Source organism: Nomascus leucogenys, chromosome 3 (assembly GCF_006542625.1).
Source record: "Nomascus leucogenys isolate Asia chromosome 3, Asia_NLE_v1, whole genome shotgun sequence".
Taxonomy (NCBI): domain Eukaryota; kingdom Metazoa; phylum Chordata; class Mammalia; order Primates; family Hylobatidae; genus Nomascus; species Nomascus leucogenys.
This window is the reverse complement of record NC_044383.1, coordinates 122,206,837-122,228,146: the sequence shown is the minus strand read 5'-3', so window position 1 is coordinate 122,228,146 and position 21,310 is coordinate 122,206,837. Positions and strand designations below refer to the sequence as shown.

The window sequence follows — 21,310 nt, the reverse complement described above, 5'->3', positions numbered from 1 at the left end:
TTTCTAGGGCATAAGGGCCAAAGAAAGGAGGAGAAGAGCTCTCAGAATTTCCAATTAGCAAATTTAAGCAGTGACAATGTATCAGACCTGACCAGAATACAATACATTGTATGATTAGGACCACAATTCCAATGAATGGCAGATACGAAACCTCAGCTCTCAATGTGAAAACCAACCAGAAAGGTGGATTTGTACACATCCTTTTTCATGTATTACAGTCATTTGGTCAAACTTTTCAGTGTCAACATTTTGAGATGGTTGTGGAAATGTATGTGTTTATTTTAAGAGAGAGACAGAGAAAGAGTGGTAGTAGAGAGGGTGGAAGAATCAGGTCTAGCTGATGCATGGGAATGTAACTCAAACGAATCGTGTTGAATATGCAATGCTCAAGGATAGGGCCTAGCACATAGTAACTTAACCAGCGTGTGATAGAGATGTCTTTTGATATATGTCCATGTGACATTTTCTTTTCTTTTGCACTCTCTTGTGCATATCCTCTGCTTCCACCCCTCTAGAGGCATACGTGGAAGATCATTTGGAATATTATAGCAAGAAGGAGAAGAAAAGAAGGGAGATGATATTCATTGTCTGGCCTTCAGAGTAACAGGTTTTCGGGTTTTGTTTTGTGTGTGAGTTTGCAGGACAATAATCTTAAGAGCTTGTCTTTGTGGAAAGATAAAAGGATTTTCTTTATTCTTTTATTAGATCCCTTTAATATATTAAGAGGTGGGTCTGTAGATATGGGCACATTGAGGCTTCCTTCTGCTGGGAGGAAAGGATATGGCACAGGGTAAGGTCATGTCAAAGAGACAGTTGCAAAGTCTACTCCTGATATCCTGGGGAATTGCAGGGAAGAGTCACAGGCAGAGCCCAGTGGCACATGAACATGCCTTTGCTTCTCCCTCTGAGGTTGGCACCTCTCAGTTATGTGCAGGAGAAACATTGGATAGGTACGTGGGAACCCAAAGCACATATTCACCCAGATGCCAACTTGGAGAGGAGCAAAGAGTGGGAAGGTATTTATTCAAAAGAAGTAATTGAAAAGAGGCTGACCACCATGGTGCTAATTAACAAGTTTAAATTTCCCTATTCCCCATCAGGGTGGGCTCAAGAGGATAATTTTCTTGGTTGAAGAAGAGACTCAGGCTACGTTTCATCACACATTTGAGTGTGCAAATTTGAAATCTCTGTTACAAATGTTTTAAACAGTGACTGTTTCCTTCTCATTTCTGTATGTATTTTTTATTACGCTTCTTATATTTGAATGTTTCTTTGTAGTGACCTTACCTGACTTCCTTTTCCTGGGTGCTCGAGGCCTGGCAGTCTGCCTGTCCCTTCTTCTTTTCTTTCTAAATTATTTTCTTCAGCAAACTATCCACTTCTTTGAATGAACGACCATCACGGATCCTCTAAATGTACCTGTCCTTCAGGTTTTCTGAAGTGCTTGTCATTTATGTTTATAGATTTATGTGAAATATTTGGGTGTCATCCAAAAAGATTTGGAGAAAGAAGCAAGAAAGAGAATCCTTCTTTAGCTTTGGCTTTAGTTCCAGGGGTTAAGAAACATTAAAATTCTAATTATTGCATGATATGTGTCTTATTACCCTTAGTTATTTAATTTTCCTTTTTGATACCTTTACGGAAGATTTATGTTCATTCCCATCATAGCTCTAGCTGTGATTTTATTTTACAATTTCCTGGCTCCTGTACCTTTCAATTTCTACTACCACGTTCATGCAACTGCAACTCGGTCTCTCTTGAAATTTGTCCTTCTTTTCTCTCTAGTGATTCTATTTTTCTGTAGTAACCTTGGCCCCTTGGACCCAAGGGCTTCCACAATTAAACCCTGCTTTGTCAGCCATGCCTTCCAACTGCGTACAAGGCTGACAAGTTTTCTCCTGTCACTCATGATGAGAACTGTGACCTACTCACTGGAGTACTCCTTCAGTATTTATGTTACAGCTGATGAAGTAACAAAATGCTCAGGACAGTGACTTGGTTTATAAGCTCTAAAATATATGTCATGTGGATTTTTTCAGTAAGAAGAAGTGCTTAGAAGAAGGGGCCTCTAATAATTTTATAATTTGAGGAAATTTAAGACAAGTTCAAAGATACAAAACTCATTTCTTGGGGTGGTCTTTTGGCATTTTAGTGATTGAAGTCAATTCCAAAGAGAAATGTATGGAAAGGCAGAGAGGGATAAACAGGAAAATGAAGTACAAAGTTCACACTGTGTGTATAACAAGACTACAGCATTGCATTAAATCACAAATTCCGTGAGCTCTGCTTACTATTTCTGATAAGATGAGATGTACCTATTATGTATTATCAAGAGTACTGAAAATTAAAGAGTGGAAAAAATCAGATAGAAGACAGTACACAGTTTCAGTTACTTTCGTGAGTTTAAAAAAAAAACTTGAAACTTTCAGGCTTTTCACAATAAAGCTACTAATTTTTTTTTTTTTGGAATTGGTCTGATGCAAAAGTCAATGCTTTTCTGTCCAGTTGAACCAGCCTTGTTTAATTTTTTTTTTTAAAGGGAAAGAAAAGAAAAAAGAAACTGTTTGCAGAGAACGAGCAGAGGGCTTGGGAATACCATCCTCCATTGAGCACCAGCCCCTCAAAAGCTCATTTGTAGGGCTGGGTAAACACACACCTTCTGCACTCTATTTTTGAAATTATGTTCAGGAGTCTACAGACTGTTACCTGTAGAAGACACCGCTTTTGAAACTTTAGTTTATGTAAAGTGTTCCAAAACGCATAACAGAGTAATTATTTTAAAAGTCTATAAATGCATGCATTTGCTCTAAAATTTTGTAATTATCAGTAAATTACAAGTTCTCTATAGGAAGAGAGAGCTGTCTCATATTAGTTTTGCACTTATACCTTTTTTTAATAGTTCTGAACTTCACTCTTGTGTATTCTTTTATTTTAAAAGCTATAATGACTAATCCTGATCTTCTGCTAGAATATGTTTAAATAGGATTCCATTAAAAACAAGAGCTAGAATTCATGTTTCTTGAGTAATCTGTCCCTAAAAAGATGTTCATTCATGCATCTGATGGCAATTTGTAAGCTATTTTATTCCTTCTGATAATTTTATTTTTTCACATATCAAAATGTATTGAGTGGCTGACATGCGACAGATCTTAGGGAAAACACGAAAAAAATAGAATGTTCTCCAGACTCTCAAAGAGCTGGAATCTAGGAGGAGAGGAAGAAATGTACACTAATTGTAACAAAATAAAGTGATTTCCTGTTAAATAAATACAAAGAAATTTCTGTGGAACTTCAGAAGAGAAAGGCATGTTTTCCTTCAGTAATCTCAGGAGGGATTAATGAAGGGGCTAACATACGTGTGGGATATTAAGTAAGGAATGGGATAAATTAGGGACATGGAGCAAAGTCATTTTAAGCATTGAGAACAATGAGCAGAAAACAAGTAGGATGCTGTGGGAGGTTTGTCTTGTCTGGGTGGAATATGAGTACCCAGAGGGCAATAATGACAATAAGACTGGAAAAGTGAGTTCGTGCCAGATGGAGAACTTTGAATGCAGGAGGAAAGAATTTGGATTTTCTCTGTAGACACTAGAGAATTATTAAAGGATTTTGAGGAAGGGTTGAGACATATCTTGATTTTTCTTTTAACACTGTTGATCTAAATCACAGAATAGAATGACAATGGATAGAGAGAGTTGAAGGCTATTGCAAGATTATAGACAAAACAACATGAGGTTTGACCAAGGGCCATGCAACTGAACAGAGAAAAGATAATGAATGAGAGAAGTTGTTGAGAAAAATAACACAAACACCGATAATTATGAGAGTATACATTTGCTGAGAGTGTGGTGGAAGTTAGGTTCTATTCTAGGCACTTTTTTTTTTTTTTTTACTATTATGTCATTTAATCCCGACAACAACCTTATGCAAAGGTGCTATTATTAATTCTCTTTTTATATAAGAGGAAACTGAGGCACCGAGAGGTGAAGTACCCACCCAGGGTCACATAGTTCAGTAATAGAGATGCAGAATTTAAAACTTTTAAGATCTCAACACTGCAATCACACTCTGGCACCCTTAGCCTCTCTTATGGACTTAGAACTAGTGGGAATTGGGGAGCTGGAGTTAGCAGTTTTGAACCTTTCATGAGTCATTCATGAAAATAAGTCAGGTGAAGGAGAAGGTTTAGGTCAAAGTGAGATGATGTACTCCAGTATTGACTCAATTTGCATTCACATTTAAAAGATGCATTAAATTATTAATGATTATTATCCAGCATCACTACAGAGTGAAAACAGGCTGCTAAAAGCAGTAGTTTTAGAAAAATGTTATGAATTAATACTTATCTGCCATTGAGACTAATTGATTCCTTGCTCAAAGCAATTTGTCCTGCTTTGAATGAAATCATTAGAACCGATGAGTATTTGAAAGTATGTATAAATTTTTACAAGTGTTTTTGAATTTTACCCGTTTTACAGCCAGTAGTTTGAGTTGACAGGTTTAAACTAACAAGTGCTTGTTTTCACACTGTAGTTACAGACAGAGCTCTGATTCATAAATCCATAATTGTTCTTTCATTAAGCTTTTGGTTCATCTCTGAGTCCCTGGTGCCTAGCACAGTGCCTGGTATACACTAAGCATCCCATAAATGCTTCTTGATTATAATGATCGAAATGTTCATTCTTCAACATATTTGATTTATATCGTGCTTGATACTTGAGACATTTTGAAATAGTAGTTTAAATGTTAATTTGAATTGTAGAGTACTGGAATCAGAGAATGGTTTTGGAGATTTTCTTCTCTGAAATAATTTGATATTCAGGCCTGAGCATAAAGCAAATTTCTGATTTTGTATTCTCCTTGAAAGGCAGGAGACGTTACAATGGCTATGGGGAAGATGAGTTTCTTTCTTTGAGGGATTTGTGTGTATTTATATTTTCCTAGAACCGAAGCTTATTGAAATGGGAACAAGCTTAATAAATAAGTAAACTATAATGCAAAATTTAGACTAGAGACACCGAAATGAAAGGTAAGTTTCCCAGTTGCAGAGTTTGTGGTTATTTGGTTGAATTCCAAAATCTAATTATTTATTCAACTAAGAACAAGTCCTGCTAAGGGATATCTAGTCTTAAACAGGTTGCTGACTAGAATTATAATTAGCATCATATTTGTCCTCATAGCATCTGAGAAGCTACTTAATTATTTTCTATCCTCATCCCTCTCCCCACTCCCCACATGGGTGCATGCTGTCACTGCAATGGTGTAAGCTGACTTTCTATTGACAATAGTTGGGGATCTTTCCCTGGACATTTGCAGTATTTGAAGCTTGGATATAAGACTAAAGCCCACAGAATAAGTAGAAAATGTATACGAGACACAATCCTTTGACTTGTTCTGCATAGTAATACTATTTTTCTGGTTTGACCAAGGTTTATAACACATCATGAGTTCTCATTTTGCCCCATCTACATATAATCAATAAAGCCATGTCTTGATTTAAATTTAAATTTCTATTACCCAGCATGTACCCTGACAACATGAGTTCTGTGGACCAGAGTTGGGCAATCGAAATGCTGGTCTGGTTCTGATACAGTTTCAATGTGTGATCCTGGATGCCTTATTGAGTCTCTCTGAACTATTTACCTCATCCCCAAAATACAGGGGTTAACTAGATAATTAGATAATCCTTTGTCTGCTTCATAAAGGGAAAAAGATATGAGTATTAACACAATTAAATAATTGGGTACAGTTCAAAGAACAGAGTTGACACTTGGACCTCAAGCATGCTGATAACTTCCAGAGCCCCTTGCTAGGGTGAACAATGCCTTGGCCAATGCCCAGCTTTGGGGGCACTCCCAGAAGCATAGACCCTAACACGTAAAGGTGACAAGCTCCTCTTCCTTCCTTCTATCATCTCCCATTCCCTCCTACAGTCTATTGCTTTGGACAGCCACCCAACAGTCTGCAGAGCATGCCAATCTGAAGATGGTAGAAGATGTTTCTATGTATCACCTTCTCTCTGGCACTCCTCCACTCTTTCCAGGGGACTGTTCTTTCCATTCCATACTCCCAATTCAGCGTATTTCACCTTAAAATCTCTCATGAACACATATGTATGTTCCCATTTTTTTATTCTCTCCTTTTATTACCTTAGCCAAATCTCAGAACATTTTTCTACTTCACTTGTGAGAAACAAAGTTCCAGTCTTGTTGAAGAAGTGTGCATAAGAATAACGATGCCCTTTGCTAAGGAAAAGAAACACTGAGACTTTTAAGGCTCCATTAAACACATTAGGAGCCAACGACACCGTCTTTAAAGTCCTCTAAAGTAACCGTTGGTTCGATTCAGAATTTCTGCAATTTCATGGTTTAAAAAAATTTAAATCAATTCGTTATCACAAGCAATCAAAATATACACAGAATGTTATAACATTGAATTTTCCCGTTTTTAGTTACTATCACAGCAAAAATATTGTGTGCTATAAATGTAAAATGTTAAGTAGCTACAGGTAAAGATAGCAAAGAGGAGGGAATAGATTACCACTGGGGGAGATGGGAGGCCGTTGGAGATCAGGAAAGGCATCTTAAAGAGAGAGATGCTTGACCTGGGCTTTGTTGTTTGAATAGAAAATTTTCAGTCGACTGAGCCAAGGAAAACACATTTCAAGCATAAAGCAAGGCTCACTTGATGCACAGTCAGTTGCTTAAAAGGATTATGAAAGTATAAATTGAGGAGACTGAGGCAAGGATGAAATGACAGAGAGAGACAGCGAGAGAGCACTATGTGTCTTGGTGTTTTTTGAAGAGCTGTCTATCATAAACCTCTGCCTCTGTGCATTAACTGAAAACAGCTGAAATCACCACTTTCTTTTTTTTTTTTTTTTTTGAGACGGAGTCTCGCTCTGTCGCCCAGGCTGGAGTGAGTGCAGTGGCGCGATCTCGGCTCACGCAAGCTCCGCCTCCCGGGTTCACGCCATTCTCCTGCCTCAGCCTCTCCGAGTAGCTGGGACTACAGGCGCCCGCCACCACACCCGGCTAATTTTTTGTATTTTTAGTAGAGACGGTGTTTCACTGTGGTCTCGATCTCCTGACCTCGTGATCCGCCCGCCTCGGCCTCCCAAAGTGCTGGGATTACAAGTGTGAGCCACCGCGCCCGGCCTTAAATCACCACTTTCTAAAAACAAACAAAAAAATGCCAGAAGTTTTGAAATAGTCTGTAAGTGTTCCTGAGGCCCCCATTGTTGTTCTGCTGTGGTGAAAATGATGCAGCTGATGCTCGGAGGAAATGCAGCATCAGGGATAGGATGAGTGAGGAAGAAGGTAAGAGACAGTTTGGAAAGTGAAGCCACTCATCTTTGGGGTTGCATCCTATGACCTTCTGCTGCATAGATGGATGATGATGATAAGGTTTTATGCCCATTCCAGTAAGGATGAGCCCTCATCTCCCTGAGAGTGAGGAGGCACAGGAGGAAGAACAGGAGGCAAACACACATCCTTTGGAAAGGTGTTATAGAGCCTGTCTCCACACAGGCAGGTAACCTCAACAGCAGACCAGGGTGCAGCTTCCCTGCGAATCCAAGTGGCTTCAGAGACAGTTTCCACTGAATGTGAGGCAGTGGTAGAGAGAGGTATAGTAAGACTCAACAAGCCCTGCTTCATCGTGTCCAGAACAGTGTGCCTTTTAAGTAATAAGAAGCTACAGGAGTTCTGCTTTCTCTCCAGAGTATTGCTTTTTCAGGAATTAGATGCTCACTAATATAGAATATAAATAATAATGTACACCTATCTCCACAGACATGCTAACAACTATTGCATTAGATAGTTTTCTCAAAGGGTGCAGTTTGTAATATGAATTTTAATCATTTAATTGACTGAAACAAACCTAAAGTGCTAAGAGTTGAAGTGTCAGAGTAAAATTTTCTGCCCAGGTGGGTTTTTCCATTTTTCTTACCCTATTCACATGCAATACTGGTTTAGCGTTACCTCATTTCATCTGACCAAGACCCATCTCCCTGGGCATCCTTCTCCCAATTGCCACATAAACCTCAGTTTTATTCGTTTCCCTCACTATCCTACGTACTCAAGGACTCATTGTTTACTGGAGATCAACCTTGTTTTTTTCTCCCTTTTAAATCTTTTCTTTTCCCAGAGTTTTAACTTCTTGATAATATTTTTTACAGATTATTAAGTCATAACTTAAAACAAGTTCCTGGCATAAATCATTAAAATCAAAACTAGCCAGATTTTTATTTCCCACTCTGTTTCCATGAGAAAGGGAGAGGTAATTTTTGATCTATCTTTTCCATCTACCCCATCCCTCACCGCCAATGGCACGCCAGGATTCCACTGCATAGGGCTAGCCAAGACTTCAGATGCATAAACACACACTCATGTTCTTACTTCTGAAGTGAACCCACCACTTTCCAAATATCTAGCAACATATTCCTCAAAGAAAGAGAGTGCCCTGTAGTCAGCTGTGGCTTTCTTAGTTTACGAAGCCCCTTGGGATCCTTCCCAGGCATGCTGGGTGTCTTGGCGGTGGTTGTATCCACTGTCAGAAACACAGTGAAGTTCTCCACAACCGTCCCAAACACAGCACATTCTTATGACAAGACAAAGTCCCTGGGAATCATTATTTCCACATTTGTGAGTGAGTTGATATCAATAAAGGTGTTTGTATTACTGACATTTGCCAAAGGGGAAACCAAGTCAAGAAAGTTTACCAACTTGCCCAGGACATAAAAAGCTTGCATGCCAAACTCAGTACTGGGAACATAATACATGCTGTAAATGGCATAGTTAAAAATTGGAAAATGTATTTTACTTTATATAAAGAATGATAAAAAGCAACCGGAGGAGAATATTCTCCTAGGGATATCTCTAACTTGTTGACAAGAAATGTTAGAGTCAGGATGGCCATTAAAGAGCATCCAATTCCACCCCCTCCTCGGTGGGGACTGAAACTCAGGAAATTTGGCTTGTGCAAGCCCAAAGGGCAAGCATTTGTCAAGCTGAGTCCGGGACCCAAGTTTCTTGATTTCCAGTCAAATGCTCCTCCTATTAAATCACTTTTAATTTCAAGATGCATTTCTATCATAGAGCAGACATTTGGAAGTCACAGCCCTCGGACCTGATGCTACACAGTTCATCTTCCTCCCTATGGCTTGGACTCTCCAAAGAAGGGGAGTTAGTTATCAGACTTGGTCCTGTGACCTATTACACCCCATGGTCAATTTACCTGGAAAGCTGCGGAGAGCATCTTCATTGTCCAGAATGCCTCTCTGTTTAGTCGCCTGCAGCTCACTTTTGGATTTCCAAACCAGCTTTACCATTCTGATCATCTCTGGCAAGTCCCAGGGCAGCGGCCCCTGCTGGCACACCGGCCGGCTTCCCGGGGAGGAGGGCAGCACACCTTCTGGGCCTGTCCACCTCCTGCCTAGCTCTGCTGGGTGGAAATAGCGCTCTAGCACAGGCATTCTGTCTTGTGCCCCAGAAGAGGAGGTAGTGGTGGTGGTGGTGGTGCTGCTGCTGCTGCTGTTGCTGCTGCTGCTGTTTCTGTTGCTGCTGCTGCTGTTTCTGTTGCTGCTGCTGCTGCTGCTACCACAGGGGAAATTCTTCCCAGGCAGGGAAAGCCGAACCCTCGTAAGATCCTCTCCAGCTTTGGAAAGACAAGCCTCCTCCAGCCTGGCACAACCTCCCTGTCTCTTCAGGCCCTCCACAAACACCGCCGATGAGAGCGATTCACTTCCCTAGGTTTCTCACTGGTGAGAAACTGTTACTGTACTCCTTCCTTAGAGATAGAATGCATTTTTTTTTCCCCTCCTCTCTCTGGCTCTGAGTTCACAGCACTTAATTAATCCCAGGCTACAGCTGGAACGACAGCAGGGAGAGAAAAAAAAAAGCCATCGAGGTTCTAGCATTTGCTTTTCCTCTTCTTTCTTCTGATTTATTTGTTCTCAATTCTCTTTTGGTGCTTGTCAAAGTTTGTTGACTCTTAGCTCTTTGTCGGCTTAGCTCTTAAGGACTTCAGGCAAAGAAGCGGGGCTTCCCCTTTGCTAACCTCACAGAGGGGTTCCCCCCTTGCTGGAGGCCAGTTATCTGGAGGTGTCAGGAGAGGAGTCCCCCCCTGTGGTACAGGCTCAGGCCCTGCAAGCCCCAAGGAGTTCTCAAAAAAAACAGAGGAAGCTGAGCGTCTGCAGAACCAATCTGCAGCTGCTTTTCCCTGGAGGGCGTGATGGGGGTTGGGGGGCACCTTGCCCAGTCACCAAGACCAGTGCTGGGATGGGCTTGGTTGATCCTCAGTGCCTCAGTTTGATCACTCTCGCTCCTTCTCCACATCCCTCCCCCCTTGTGTCATTTGGTTCTCAGCAAACCTATCTGGGTTATGACCTATTAGTCAAATCCCTTCATAACCTCAGCTGCCCTTCAGCTGGAAGGGAAATAACATTGAATCGCATTCCACAGTTAACTCCAAAAGATGCGAATTCGGGAAGCATCAAGATCCTCATGCATACGGGCAGTGGCCTGCATAGCCTGGATATGTGGCTCAGGCTCGTTCAAAACCCATTTTCAAAGGAACAATCATTTTAAAGGATGTTCACAGGGGACATAAATGGCAGTGAAAGAAAGAAAAGAATGTTAACGATTCACCTTCTGGAGGGAGAGTGCTGTTGACTTATTATGTGGGCCACTGACTACTGTGTCCCCGACCTGAGAGTGGGTGAATTGAGGGCAACCTCAACCGTGGGCCATGCCTCTTGTTCCTAGTCTCAGAGATGGAGGCGCTAACCCTGAAAGTAAGAACCAATTCAACAAAAGGCGATGCCCCCTGTAGCTTATGTGAAAGGCCTTGGACAGAAACGAAAGTGGGGTAGTATTGTATTTGGCACTTTTGCCAGCAAATTGGGTTTGTAGGAACAATTTGAACTTGTACATTCAAGTGAATAGCCCCTGTTTTCTTGGAGAACATTGTAACAATCCCATCTTCCTCTCCTCTTCACATCTCCACATTGCAAAGTGCTTTATTTTGCTTGGCATGCCATTTTGCTGATGTATAATCTGTTGCTTCTGCTCTACATTCCTTTCAAGGCTGGTTTATCACACAATTATTTGATATTTCTTCATGGGAGAGAGGAGGAAACTTGGGGAAGAGGAGAAAGATCATTGTAAAGTGTGTTTTATTTTCATTACTCCCACCTCATTTTCTTTTTTTAAAGTTGAAACCAGCAAAGACAACTGTAATTTTATTGTTGTTTTATTATTTCTCTAAATCCATGGTTAATAAGTTTAGTTTTCCATACTGGATTAAGTGAATTTTCTTTTTTCTGGATGGAAAAGTATACTGGCAAACCTACTCTCCTTCCTAACAGGTAAAGAAGGGTCAAGAGGGTATAAAACAATAATAAAGACATTGAAGACACTGCTTTTATTGAATTTATATTGATCTAGCAGCTCTTTCTATAACAACCAGATATACATACAACACAATTAGGGAATAATCAGTGGTCTACTTGATTAGAAAGATGTGCCCTTCCTTATTCCCTCTCTGATAAGAGATGAAAGGATTTAAGCATCAATTCAACACTTCCACCACTTTGACAGCCCTTATCTTACCCTTCCATTAGGCTGGGGGCATCAAGACTCTCTAGGATTGAGATGATTTTATTTAATAATCACATGTAGACTGTTTTGCTTTATTATAATATTTCCTGAATAATGTCTTAAACTCACTCTTCAGTCACAAACTTCCTTGACATAGCAACTGAAGAGTTTCCTAAGTGTTTGACTATTTTTATTTTTGTTCAGTTATTTTGCAATAGTACTTAGCGTCAGGATATCCTGACCCTTGGAACAAAGGGGTTAAGAACAAAGAAAACAAATATATGATATAATATATCACATACACTAATGTACTAAGAACACAACACTTCATTGTTCATTTCTTCAAGAATGACTTTTTAAAAAAAATCCAAGGATATACATATCCATTGTATCCTCTGTACTGTTTTATCTAGTTCCTTGTAAAAATATCTTAGAGAAATTACAAAATGTTGGATCACTGAGCACGAATACTTCCTAGTGGAGATGAGTCAGGGCCAAGCAATCACCATTTCACATTTTCATTCCCAAGGAGGAACCTGCTTCATTTGAAGGTTTGAAAATTGGAAATATTTGCACAATTTAAAAAAAGTTCCCCCAATATGGTATTATTTTCATCCTGGAGTAGAAGGGCAAAAAATACCACAAGAAAGGTCGTTCTCATGGTATTTCTGGCTCACATAGAAACAGGAAGTACAGGAAATCTTGCGAGAAAGCTTGGCTCAGAAATTTTTGGCTCAACTGCAGGTTCAAGAGATTGGGACAAACTGATGCGAGGCTAGTACTTGTTGGACTAAAACCTCTATACCATGTGAATTATCTGAAAGGTGGTTTTGTTACATTTTGTAGCTAGCATCTCATAGACTGGGATCTCTTTTGTTTTTCAGATAGTTACTTTAGAAGAGCATGCCTGTAAACCTATAATTTTCACTACTCAGTGGACATCATTCACCTTGATATGGTATCTGCAGCCAGAAGTTTGGATCACTGAGGGTGGGGAAAGGGTGGGGTTGTTATGTGATCAAAGGAATCATGGAACAGAGAAGACCCATCTAGGTAACTTGTGAGGAATCTTACACATGTTAATATCAGTAATTAATGGGCTGCAGACAGGACATTTTAAGACAGACTTTCAAAATAACCAAGTTCTTTTTCAGGCATTGTGAATCAACCCAAAATAATGAGAACTAACAAAGTCAAAACAGCTTGTTCCAATGGACAGTGGACACCTAATTGTATCAAAAAGACTTTGCTGTTCCTGGAAGTACTGCTACTTGTTGAGGGTATGATGGCTTCATGGCTTCAAGGTTACTTTGAGGAGCTGGGGTGCCAGCTGTGCAGGCCCTGAGGGCCCAGGGTCCCAGAGGGGTGGTTGAAGTGCACTCCAAGGCATCTGGAGGTGATGTTCTTACTGACAACGAGCAGGTGATTGGGTTGGAGAGGGACGTCATGATGGCTGCACGGAAGGGACTGGACCCATATAATATACTACCCCCAAAGGCAGCTTCAGGTACCAAAGAGGACCTTAATTTAGCCCCTCTCCTTCACCAGCAGTGGGCAGCATCTGTGAAGAGAATAGGGCCATCATCTGGTTTTGGCTGGACAAAGGTGAGCCCCAGTGATGCCCTGACTGGAAACTATTACAAGCTGGCCCACTGAGCCCCTGCACTAAGTTACTCAAAATGTGCTATAAAGTTTCTTCTTTTCAATAAAAACTAGCCATTGCATTGGCTCCTTCTTCCAAAAACTAAAAATAAAAAGACTGTGCTGTGCAGTTGAAGCTATAAAAGAATTGATAACCCCAATACTAAAGTATACAACCAAGGAAAGTGTCAAAAATATAGTTGATTTAGAACCTGGATTATGTTGAAGAATTTTTGGTGTTCTGAGGGCTATGTAAAAATCTCGTAGACTATGGGTGCTCCAGTCACTAGGCAGATAAGCATTTATTATACATGATTTGTAAAAATAAGGCATTTATAATATTAAATATTTCTAAAAATTCTAGAGAATGTACCTTTAAAAAAAAATGGAAACTTAGAAACTTATATCCCTTGTCATTTTCTTTCACTTTGAATCTATTAATAGATTCTTACAAAACAAAAAGTTGAATAAAAATTTTCTCACTCAGATAATTTGGAATTGTTTTATACCTTTATTGACCCATATCTGTGGCCTGTGTTTTAGAAAAAAATGCAAACTATGGAGGGAGTTTATTTATTTTGTCCTGAACTTTCCATCAGTTCAAGTATGGATGTGTAAACACACATGCACGCACACACGCACACACAAGACCACTCTGCTTTTACAAATGCAATTCAAAAAAAAAATTCAAAATGAGCAGGGAAGTAAAAACAGGTCTTTCAACTTGGTTCTATACAGTCTAAGTAGAAGAACTGCAAACAATTTAGGAGACATAGAAATGTGATAACTCTGGCCTTAGCTAATCTCAAGAAATAATGCCAGCAAGTAGGAAAAATGATTTAGTCTACAGACCGACCCTACAAGGCAGCACATATTTCCATCGTCATGGGGGAAAGGGGGAGAGCATGTGGGGCGAGATGAGGAAAGACAGGTGGGGCGAAGTAGGAGGAGTGTCTAAACCATACCCAATCATTCTCCTGTTCACTCTGCAAATGAATATTAACTGTGGGAGCAACAGCAGAAGGGAAGACCTTCTGTCCCAGCCTTTGGGTCCTTTTTTATGTACTGGGGACCTGCCCGGCCTCTTGTGCCTTAATTCTGGTTTTCAGTGTGAGTGACCTCTCCCTCCTTTACTTATTCATTTATTTTTGTATGTTTTAAGAGAGAAACTAGAATTTCAGCTAACATCACACTCTATCCTGCTAGCTGTTAAAGATCTTAATTAATGCTAAGTTTACTGTCTCTGTGAATTTCCCAACAAAAACGGGTCCAGTGAGACAAAAGGTTGAGAACAACATGGCAGGAAGACTTGATTTTCTCTACTCAGCTCCTGCCTGCTGATGAATACAGCCTCCTATTCTGTCCCACCACTGAACATCTGATACTTCGGTGTGTGCCCCTGGCACCCTCTGACTATAGCCTTTCTAGGATTTCAGGACTTATTTCTGATTGTGAAAGATCATAGTGGTGGTAGAGTACACTTTTCAGAATTTCACATTCAAGTGTGTCAACTTCTTAGAAAACAGCTACAACAAGGAAATCTCTAAAGTAACTCTCTAAGACTACTTATCTGAGAGTTACAAAAACTGGGTTTTGATCTATACTCACCACTGAGCTTTGCCCCAAATTTGGGGCCTTATCTATAAATGGATATGATGGCAATAAACATTTTATCCATCACACTGGGATCTTGAAAGGATTAAATAAGACTAGAATGTCAGTTATTTTAAAACTGTAATGTGCTATAAAAATTTAATATCGTTATTTTTAAGCTATATGATATCACAGTTGACAAGTTCATTAAAAACAAATTTTGGCTATCCTTTCCTGGGATCTGTTAGAAAGCTGGAAAGTCAAGCCCTTCCACCCTTGAAGTAGGTCTCACTTCAGAAATTTGGGTTCCCCAGTGAGAATGCAGGAGTAAAGGAAATCAAAGGCAGGGCTGTTGGATATAGGGTATTGGGGAGTGACCTGTGGCAGAAGATAGTAGGAGATTTGATGGTCGCAAGGTCCTTAAGGTAGGCCTGGTGAAAGTATGAATGAGAATAGACAGATACAGAACAACGTATGTGGCTCATAAGATAAATAATCTTTGTAAGTGCATTTTGGAGGTTATGATAAAAGCCCAGGAATCATGTCTAGGGTCTCATCTGGCATGATATTTATCATGTATTATGTAGTGCTCTAGTTAATGCTGTATAGGTTCTCTTAATAGGGAATTTTGTTTTTAGTCCAAAGTAACTAAACACAAAATGTGTTTGATGTTCGTGAGCTGTGCAGCTTTGTGTCATATGCTGTGGTAGTGAACATGTGTCTTCAGGCCCCCTACTGGCCTCATTTCCCTAGACAAACTGACGGGGGCCTCAATGTTTTGTTTGGAGTCTTTATTTCTCAAACATTTTTATAACTTTGATTGCTCCTAACTGATCTCTGTTTAATTTGTAAGTGTGCTTAAAAGAAATGTAGTGTGCAGAATCAAATGTGATGTTTAAAAAGTGGCCCGTACAAAGTCTGAAATATGTTAATTTTTTTAAATAAGTGAGATGCATAAATTTTGAATGCTCTCAAGAATTTGACCATGTTGAGAAGATCTCAAGGAGACTGGAGGAGAGATTATCCAGACATTCTCAAAAAAACTGCTGGAAAATGCCTGAGTGAGGGTTCTTTCCTCTTAATCTAATAAAAATAAACTAGACCACTAATAAGATACAGAAAGATTTTTTATATAAATGACATAACAAAAGGAAAGTGAGAAAATGATGAGGAATCAAGCCTTCTAACAAGATTTCTTTTTGTCCTTGACATTCATATTTATGTAGTCCAAAGTCAATTTGGAAGAAGGAGATTTCAACTGTTCCACGTGTATTGCGTGTGATCCTGCTGCCTCTTCCACTTGATTTTTATTTCCCCTCTTTCACTCATTACCTCCTGGTAATTATGAATTACATAGAACAGCTATGCCAAATGGTATCTCCTAGAGGCTATTCTAGATCAAGGCTTCTCAAATATTAATGTGCATTTGAATAACCTGGAGATCCCATTACAATGCAGATTTCTGATTCCAGAAGTCTGGTCGGGACCTGAGACTCTACGTTTCTAACAGGTTTCCTGGGGATGTCAACATTGTTGGTCGTGACCACACTCTGAATAGCAAGGCTAGAGTATAACGACGTGGCAAGGATTTTATGCCTGTTCCATATTAGTTATTTATGAAAGAAAATGCAGCAACCATCCCAGTCTTTTCAGATATACCTATTAGGACTTCTAAAAACAATCATGCTGGCGCAGGCCAAATATTCTCAGTGGAAAGAAGCAACCAGAACTGCTAGGTAAGAACAAAGGCTGTATCCAGGGACATTGAACCATAGCTTGTCAATTTTGTTTTATTCCTTTTTTTCCCCTTATGGGTTAACTTTAAAGATAAGGTTGACTATCAACTATAAGCCCATGCAATAAATATATGTGATGGAATCTTAAAGAATTTCATAAACAAATACTATTTTTGACAGTCTTTTCTCATCAAATGTCAAATGCAATTTAGTTAGGCCAGTTTCTCCATGACTCCTTCTTTCCAGCATTTTGTTGCACCCCTCCTGCTATTTTCAGAATGGTTGGAATACAGGCAAGGCTCTGAGTCTTTGATCTCCATCATCAGGGATACTTTCAGCAAGACCTGCTCTTTCATTTGGTTTATTAAAGATTTATGTAAAGTGGTCTTTCCATGAAGCCTGGTAATCTTTCCCACTGTGATATTCCAGGCATGAGTGAATGGTGACCAGATGATTCCTCAAAGAAATAAAGATGGAAAAAAAGGGAAGCAGGCATTCATGGTGCTGTAGCCAGTGGCCAATGGTGGTGCTGATTCAGAGAAATCTACAGCAATGTCAGTCTCAGCGAAACATACACACACAACACACGCACACACACACACAACACATGCACACACACACACATAACATAAAAGTTGAATCAAGTAAACTTTGCCATAGGCTGCATTCTTTAACGAGTTTCACCTGGAATTCATGCGCCCTAGCCACAGTATTCACGGGAAAATGATGCCAGAAGCAAGAGACATGTGAAATCAGCTAGAAGACCAGGGTAACTAAGAGCATGGGTCTAGAACATTACCAGATTTATATGATTAAAAATTTGTACAGTTAACTAAATAAGAACGCTTAGAATAAATGAAAGCATCTGCTGGTAATTGGAAACACAGTTCACTGTATTATTTTTTCCATTGTCTTTCCTGATTCTTTCTAAGGCTAAGTGCTTTGCTATGGTTATGAACACCGATATTTCCTGATATATATAATCCAGGGGAGTAACTAAATAATGAGAAAGTTGGAAGATATTGCATTAAAAACTAGCATGCAGAATGTTTTATTATTTCTGGTAATTTTAGGAGTTGTTTTCCCCAGTAATGGCAGGAGAATTTAGAGTGAAAATTAAAGGGGTGGTCACTTAACATATAGTATGTATACAACACGTTCTTTGCATGGTATAGTACAGGGATTCCTACTGAACCCTTTTTGTTCGATAGTCAGTGTTGCTAGAAGAATTATTGCACCATAATCAAGGAAAAAAAGCCCAGCACTCTAGAATATTTGACAGCTTTGACATGTGTATAAGATCTTTATTATCAAAAGATTCTCTAAGAATTTCACTTTGGTAATTTTTTTTCACCCCACATTGAAATTTTAACTACATTTTTCTCCTTCTATTTTGAAAATTACTTTAAAATGATTGCATATCTTTCTATTTGTAGGATGTGGATACTAACTGATCCTGCTCTATTTGCTTATTTGGACCTCTGGGTCTATCTACTCTTTGTCCTCTGTGATCTTCCTGGACCTATTTTGTGGTCTGCTGATAAGATTTCTTGTATTCCATGTTTTCTGAGACATCTTAGCATTTGACATCAACATTCTTTGGTCCACTTAGGTGCAAGGTAAAATACACCTGCCTCTGACTTGCATATGTTCATATACTTTGCTGATTTTATGTTTGTGTGTCTCAATTAGAATATCAAGGGTCGACTTCAAGCCACAGATAACAGGGCTTTTAATAAATGCCTTTTAAATGCTGTTATTGCTTTTTTTTTCCTGGTTTCAAACTTTGAGGAGGCAATTGATGAGGCTACTATTAAATTGTGTGTTTCCATTTTATGAGGCCAGCATCGTCCTGATACCAAAGCCTGGCAGAGACATAACCAAAAAAGAGAATTTCCGACCAATATCCTAGATGAACATTGAGGCAAAAATCCTCAATAAAATACTGGCAAACTGAATCCAGCAGCACATCAAAAAGCTTATCCACCATGATCAAGTGGGCTTCATCCCTGGGATGCAAGGCTGGTTCAACATACGCAAATCAATAAATGTAATCCAGCATATAAACAGAACCAAAGACAAAAACCACATGATTATCTCAATAGATGCAGAAAAGGCCTTTGACAAAATTCAACAACCCTTCATGCTAAGAACTCTCAATAAATTAGGTATTGATGGGACGTATCTCAATAAGAGCTATCTATGACAAACCCACAGCCAATATCATACTGAATGGGCAAAAACTGAAAGCATTCCCTTTGAAAACTGGCACAAGACAGGGATGCCCTCTCTCACCACTCCTATTCAACATAGTGCTGGAAGTTCTGACCAGGGCAATCAGGCAGGAGAAGGAAATAAATTAGGAAAAGAGGAAGTCAAATTGTCCTTGTTTGCAGATGATATGATTGTATATTTAGAAAACCCCATTGTCTCAGCCCAAAATCTCCTTAAGCTGATTAGCAACTTCAGCAAAGTCTCAGGATACAAAATCAATGAACAAAAATCATAAGCATTCTTGTACACCAATCACAGACAAACAGAGAACCAAATCATGAGTGAACTCCCATTCACAATTGCTTCAAAGAGAATAAAATACCTAGGAATCCAACTTACAAGGGATGTGAAGGACCTCTTCAAGGAGAACTACAAACCACTGCTCAATGAAATAAAAGAGGATACAAACAAATGGAAGAACATTCCATGCTCACGGGTTGGAAGAATCAATATCGTGAAAATGGCCATACTGCCCAAGGTAATTTATAGATTCAATGCCATCCCCATCAAGCTACCAATGACTTTCTTCACAGAATTGGAAAAAACTACTTTCAAGTTCATAGGGAACCAAAAAAGAGCCCACATCGCCAAGTCAATCCTAAGCCAAAAGAACAAAGCTGGAGGCATCACGCTACCTGACTTCAAACTGTACTACAAGGCTACAGTAACCAAAACAGCATGGTACTGGTACCACAACAGAGACACAGATCAATGGAACAGAACAGAGCCCTCAGAAATAATGCCACATATCTACAACTATCTGATCTTTGACAAACCTGACAACAACAAGAAATGGGGAAAGGATTCCCTATTTAATAAAGGGTGCTGGGAAAACTGGCTAGCCATATGTAGAAAGCTGAAACTGGATCCCTTCCTTACACCTTATACAACAATTAATTCAAGATGGATTAAAGACTTACATGTTAGACCTAAAACCATAAAAACCCTAGAAGAAAACCTAGGCAATACCATTCAGGACATAGGCATGGGCAAGGACTTCATGTCTAAAACACCAAAAGCAATGGCAACAAAAGCGAAAACTGACAATGGGATCTAATTAAACTAAAGAGCTTCTGCACAGCAAAAGAAACTACCATCAGAGTGAACAGGCAACCTACAGAATGGGAGAAAATTTTTGCAATCTACTCATCTGACAAAGGGCTAATATCCAGAATCTACAATGAACTCAAACAAATTTACAAGAAAAAAACAAACAACTCCATCAAAAAGTGGGTGAAGGACATGAACAGACACTTCTCAAAAGAAGACATTTATGCAGCCAAAAAACACATGAAAAAATGCTCATCATCACTGGCCATCAGAGAAATGCAAATCAAAACCACAATGAGATACCATCTCACACCAGTTAGAATGGCGATCATTAAAAGGGCAGGAAACAACAGGTACTGGAGAGGATGTGGAGAAATAGGAACACTTTTACACTGTTGGTGGGACTGTAAACTATTTCAACCATTGTGGAAGTCAGTGTGGCGATTCCTCAGGGATCTAGAACTAGAAATACCATTTGACCCAGCCATCCCATTACTGGGTATATACCCAAAGGACTATAAATCATGCTGCTATAAAGATGCATGCACACGTATGTTTATTGAGGCACTATTCACAATAGCAAAGAGTTGGAACCAACCCAAATGTCCAACAACGATAGACTGGATTAAGAAAATGTGGCACATATACACCATGGAATATTATGCAGCCATAAAAAATGATGAGTTCATGTCCTTTGTAGGGACATGGATGAAACTGGAAAACATCATTCTCAGTAAACTATCGCAAGGACCAAAAACCAAACACCGCATGTTCTCACTCATAGGTGGGAATTGAACAATGAGAACTCATGGACACAGGAAGGGGAACATCACACTCCGGGGACTGTTATGGGTTGGGGGGAGGGGGGAGGGACAGCATTAGGAGATATACCTAACGCTAAATGACGAGTTAATGGGTGCAGGAAATCAACATGGCACATGGATACATATGTAACAAACCTGCACATTGTGCACATGTACCCTAAAACCTAAAGTATAATAATAAAATAAAATAAAATAATAAATTGTGTGTTTCAAGTCTCTCGTTAATCATTGAAAACTTCAGTTAAGTCTTATTTACCTTTGAAAGTTACGATATTCTGGATTGAACATAATTTATAATCATGTCATTTTCAAATATGTAACATGAAAAGTAATGGCAATATTAATGCTAATTTGATGCAAATATAATTATTACTTATAAAAATAGTTCAAATCCCTTTCTTGGGCATTCTGCACTTTCAAAAATAGGCTCCCACTTGCCTAGTCCTGTAAACACATTCAAACTTACACTGAATATGCAAAATTTCTGTGGAAGTCATATTGTTGTGCATCTGACATTATGTATGGTAGGCGGAATAATGGCCTTCCAAAGGTGCCCACATCCTAGTCCTCGGGAACCTGTGAATATGTTAGG

At 39.4% G+C, this 21,310-nt stretch overlaps 1 protein-coding gene across 2 annotated transcripts in view; it reads right to left on the bottom strand.

Moving 5' to 3' along the window:
- PDE7B (phosphodiesterase 7B) overlaps positions 1 to 21,310 on the bottom strand; it is a 344,692-nt gene that overhangs the window by 148,925 nt on the left and 174,457 nt on the right. The window contains exon 1 of one of the 2 annotated variants that reach the window (XM_030809726.1): positions 9,238 to 9,742. The exons of the other annotated variant lie outside the window; for it this stretch is intronic. Within the exon in view, the coding sequence (XP_030665586.1) occupies positions 9,238 to 9,475 (238 nt within the window). The 5' untranslated portion in view covers positions 9,476 to 9,742. Of the gene's footprint in view, positions 1 to 9,237; positions 9,743 to 21,310 lie in introns of those variants that run through there. 2 annotated transcript variants of the gene reach the window in all.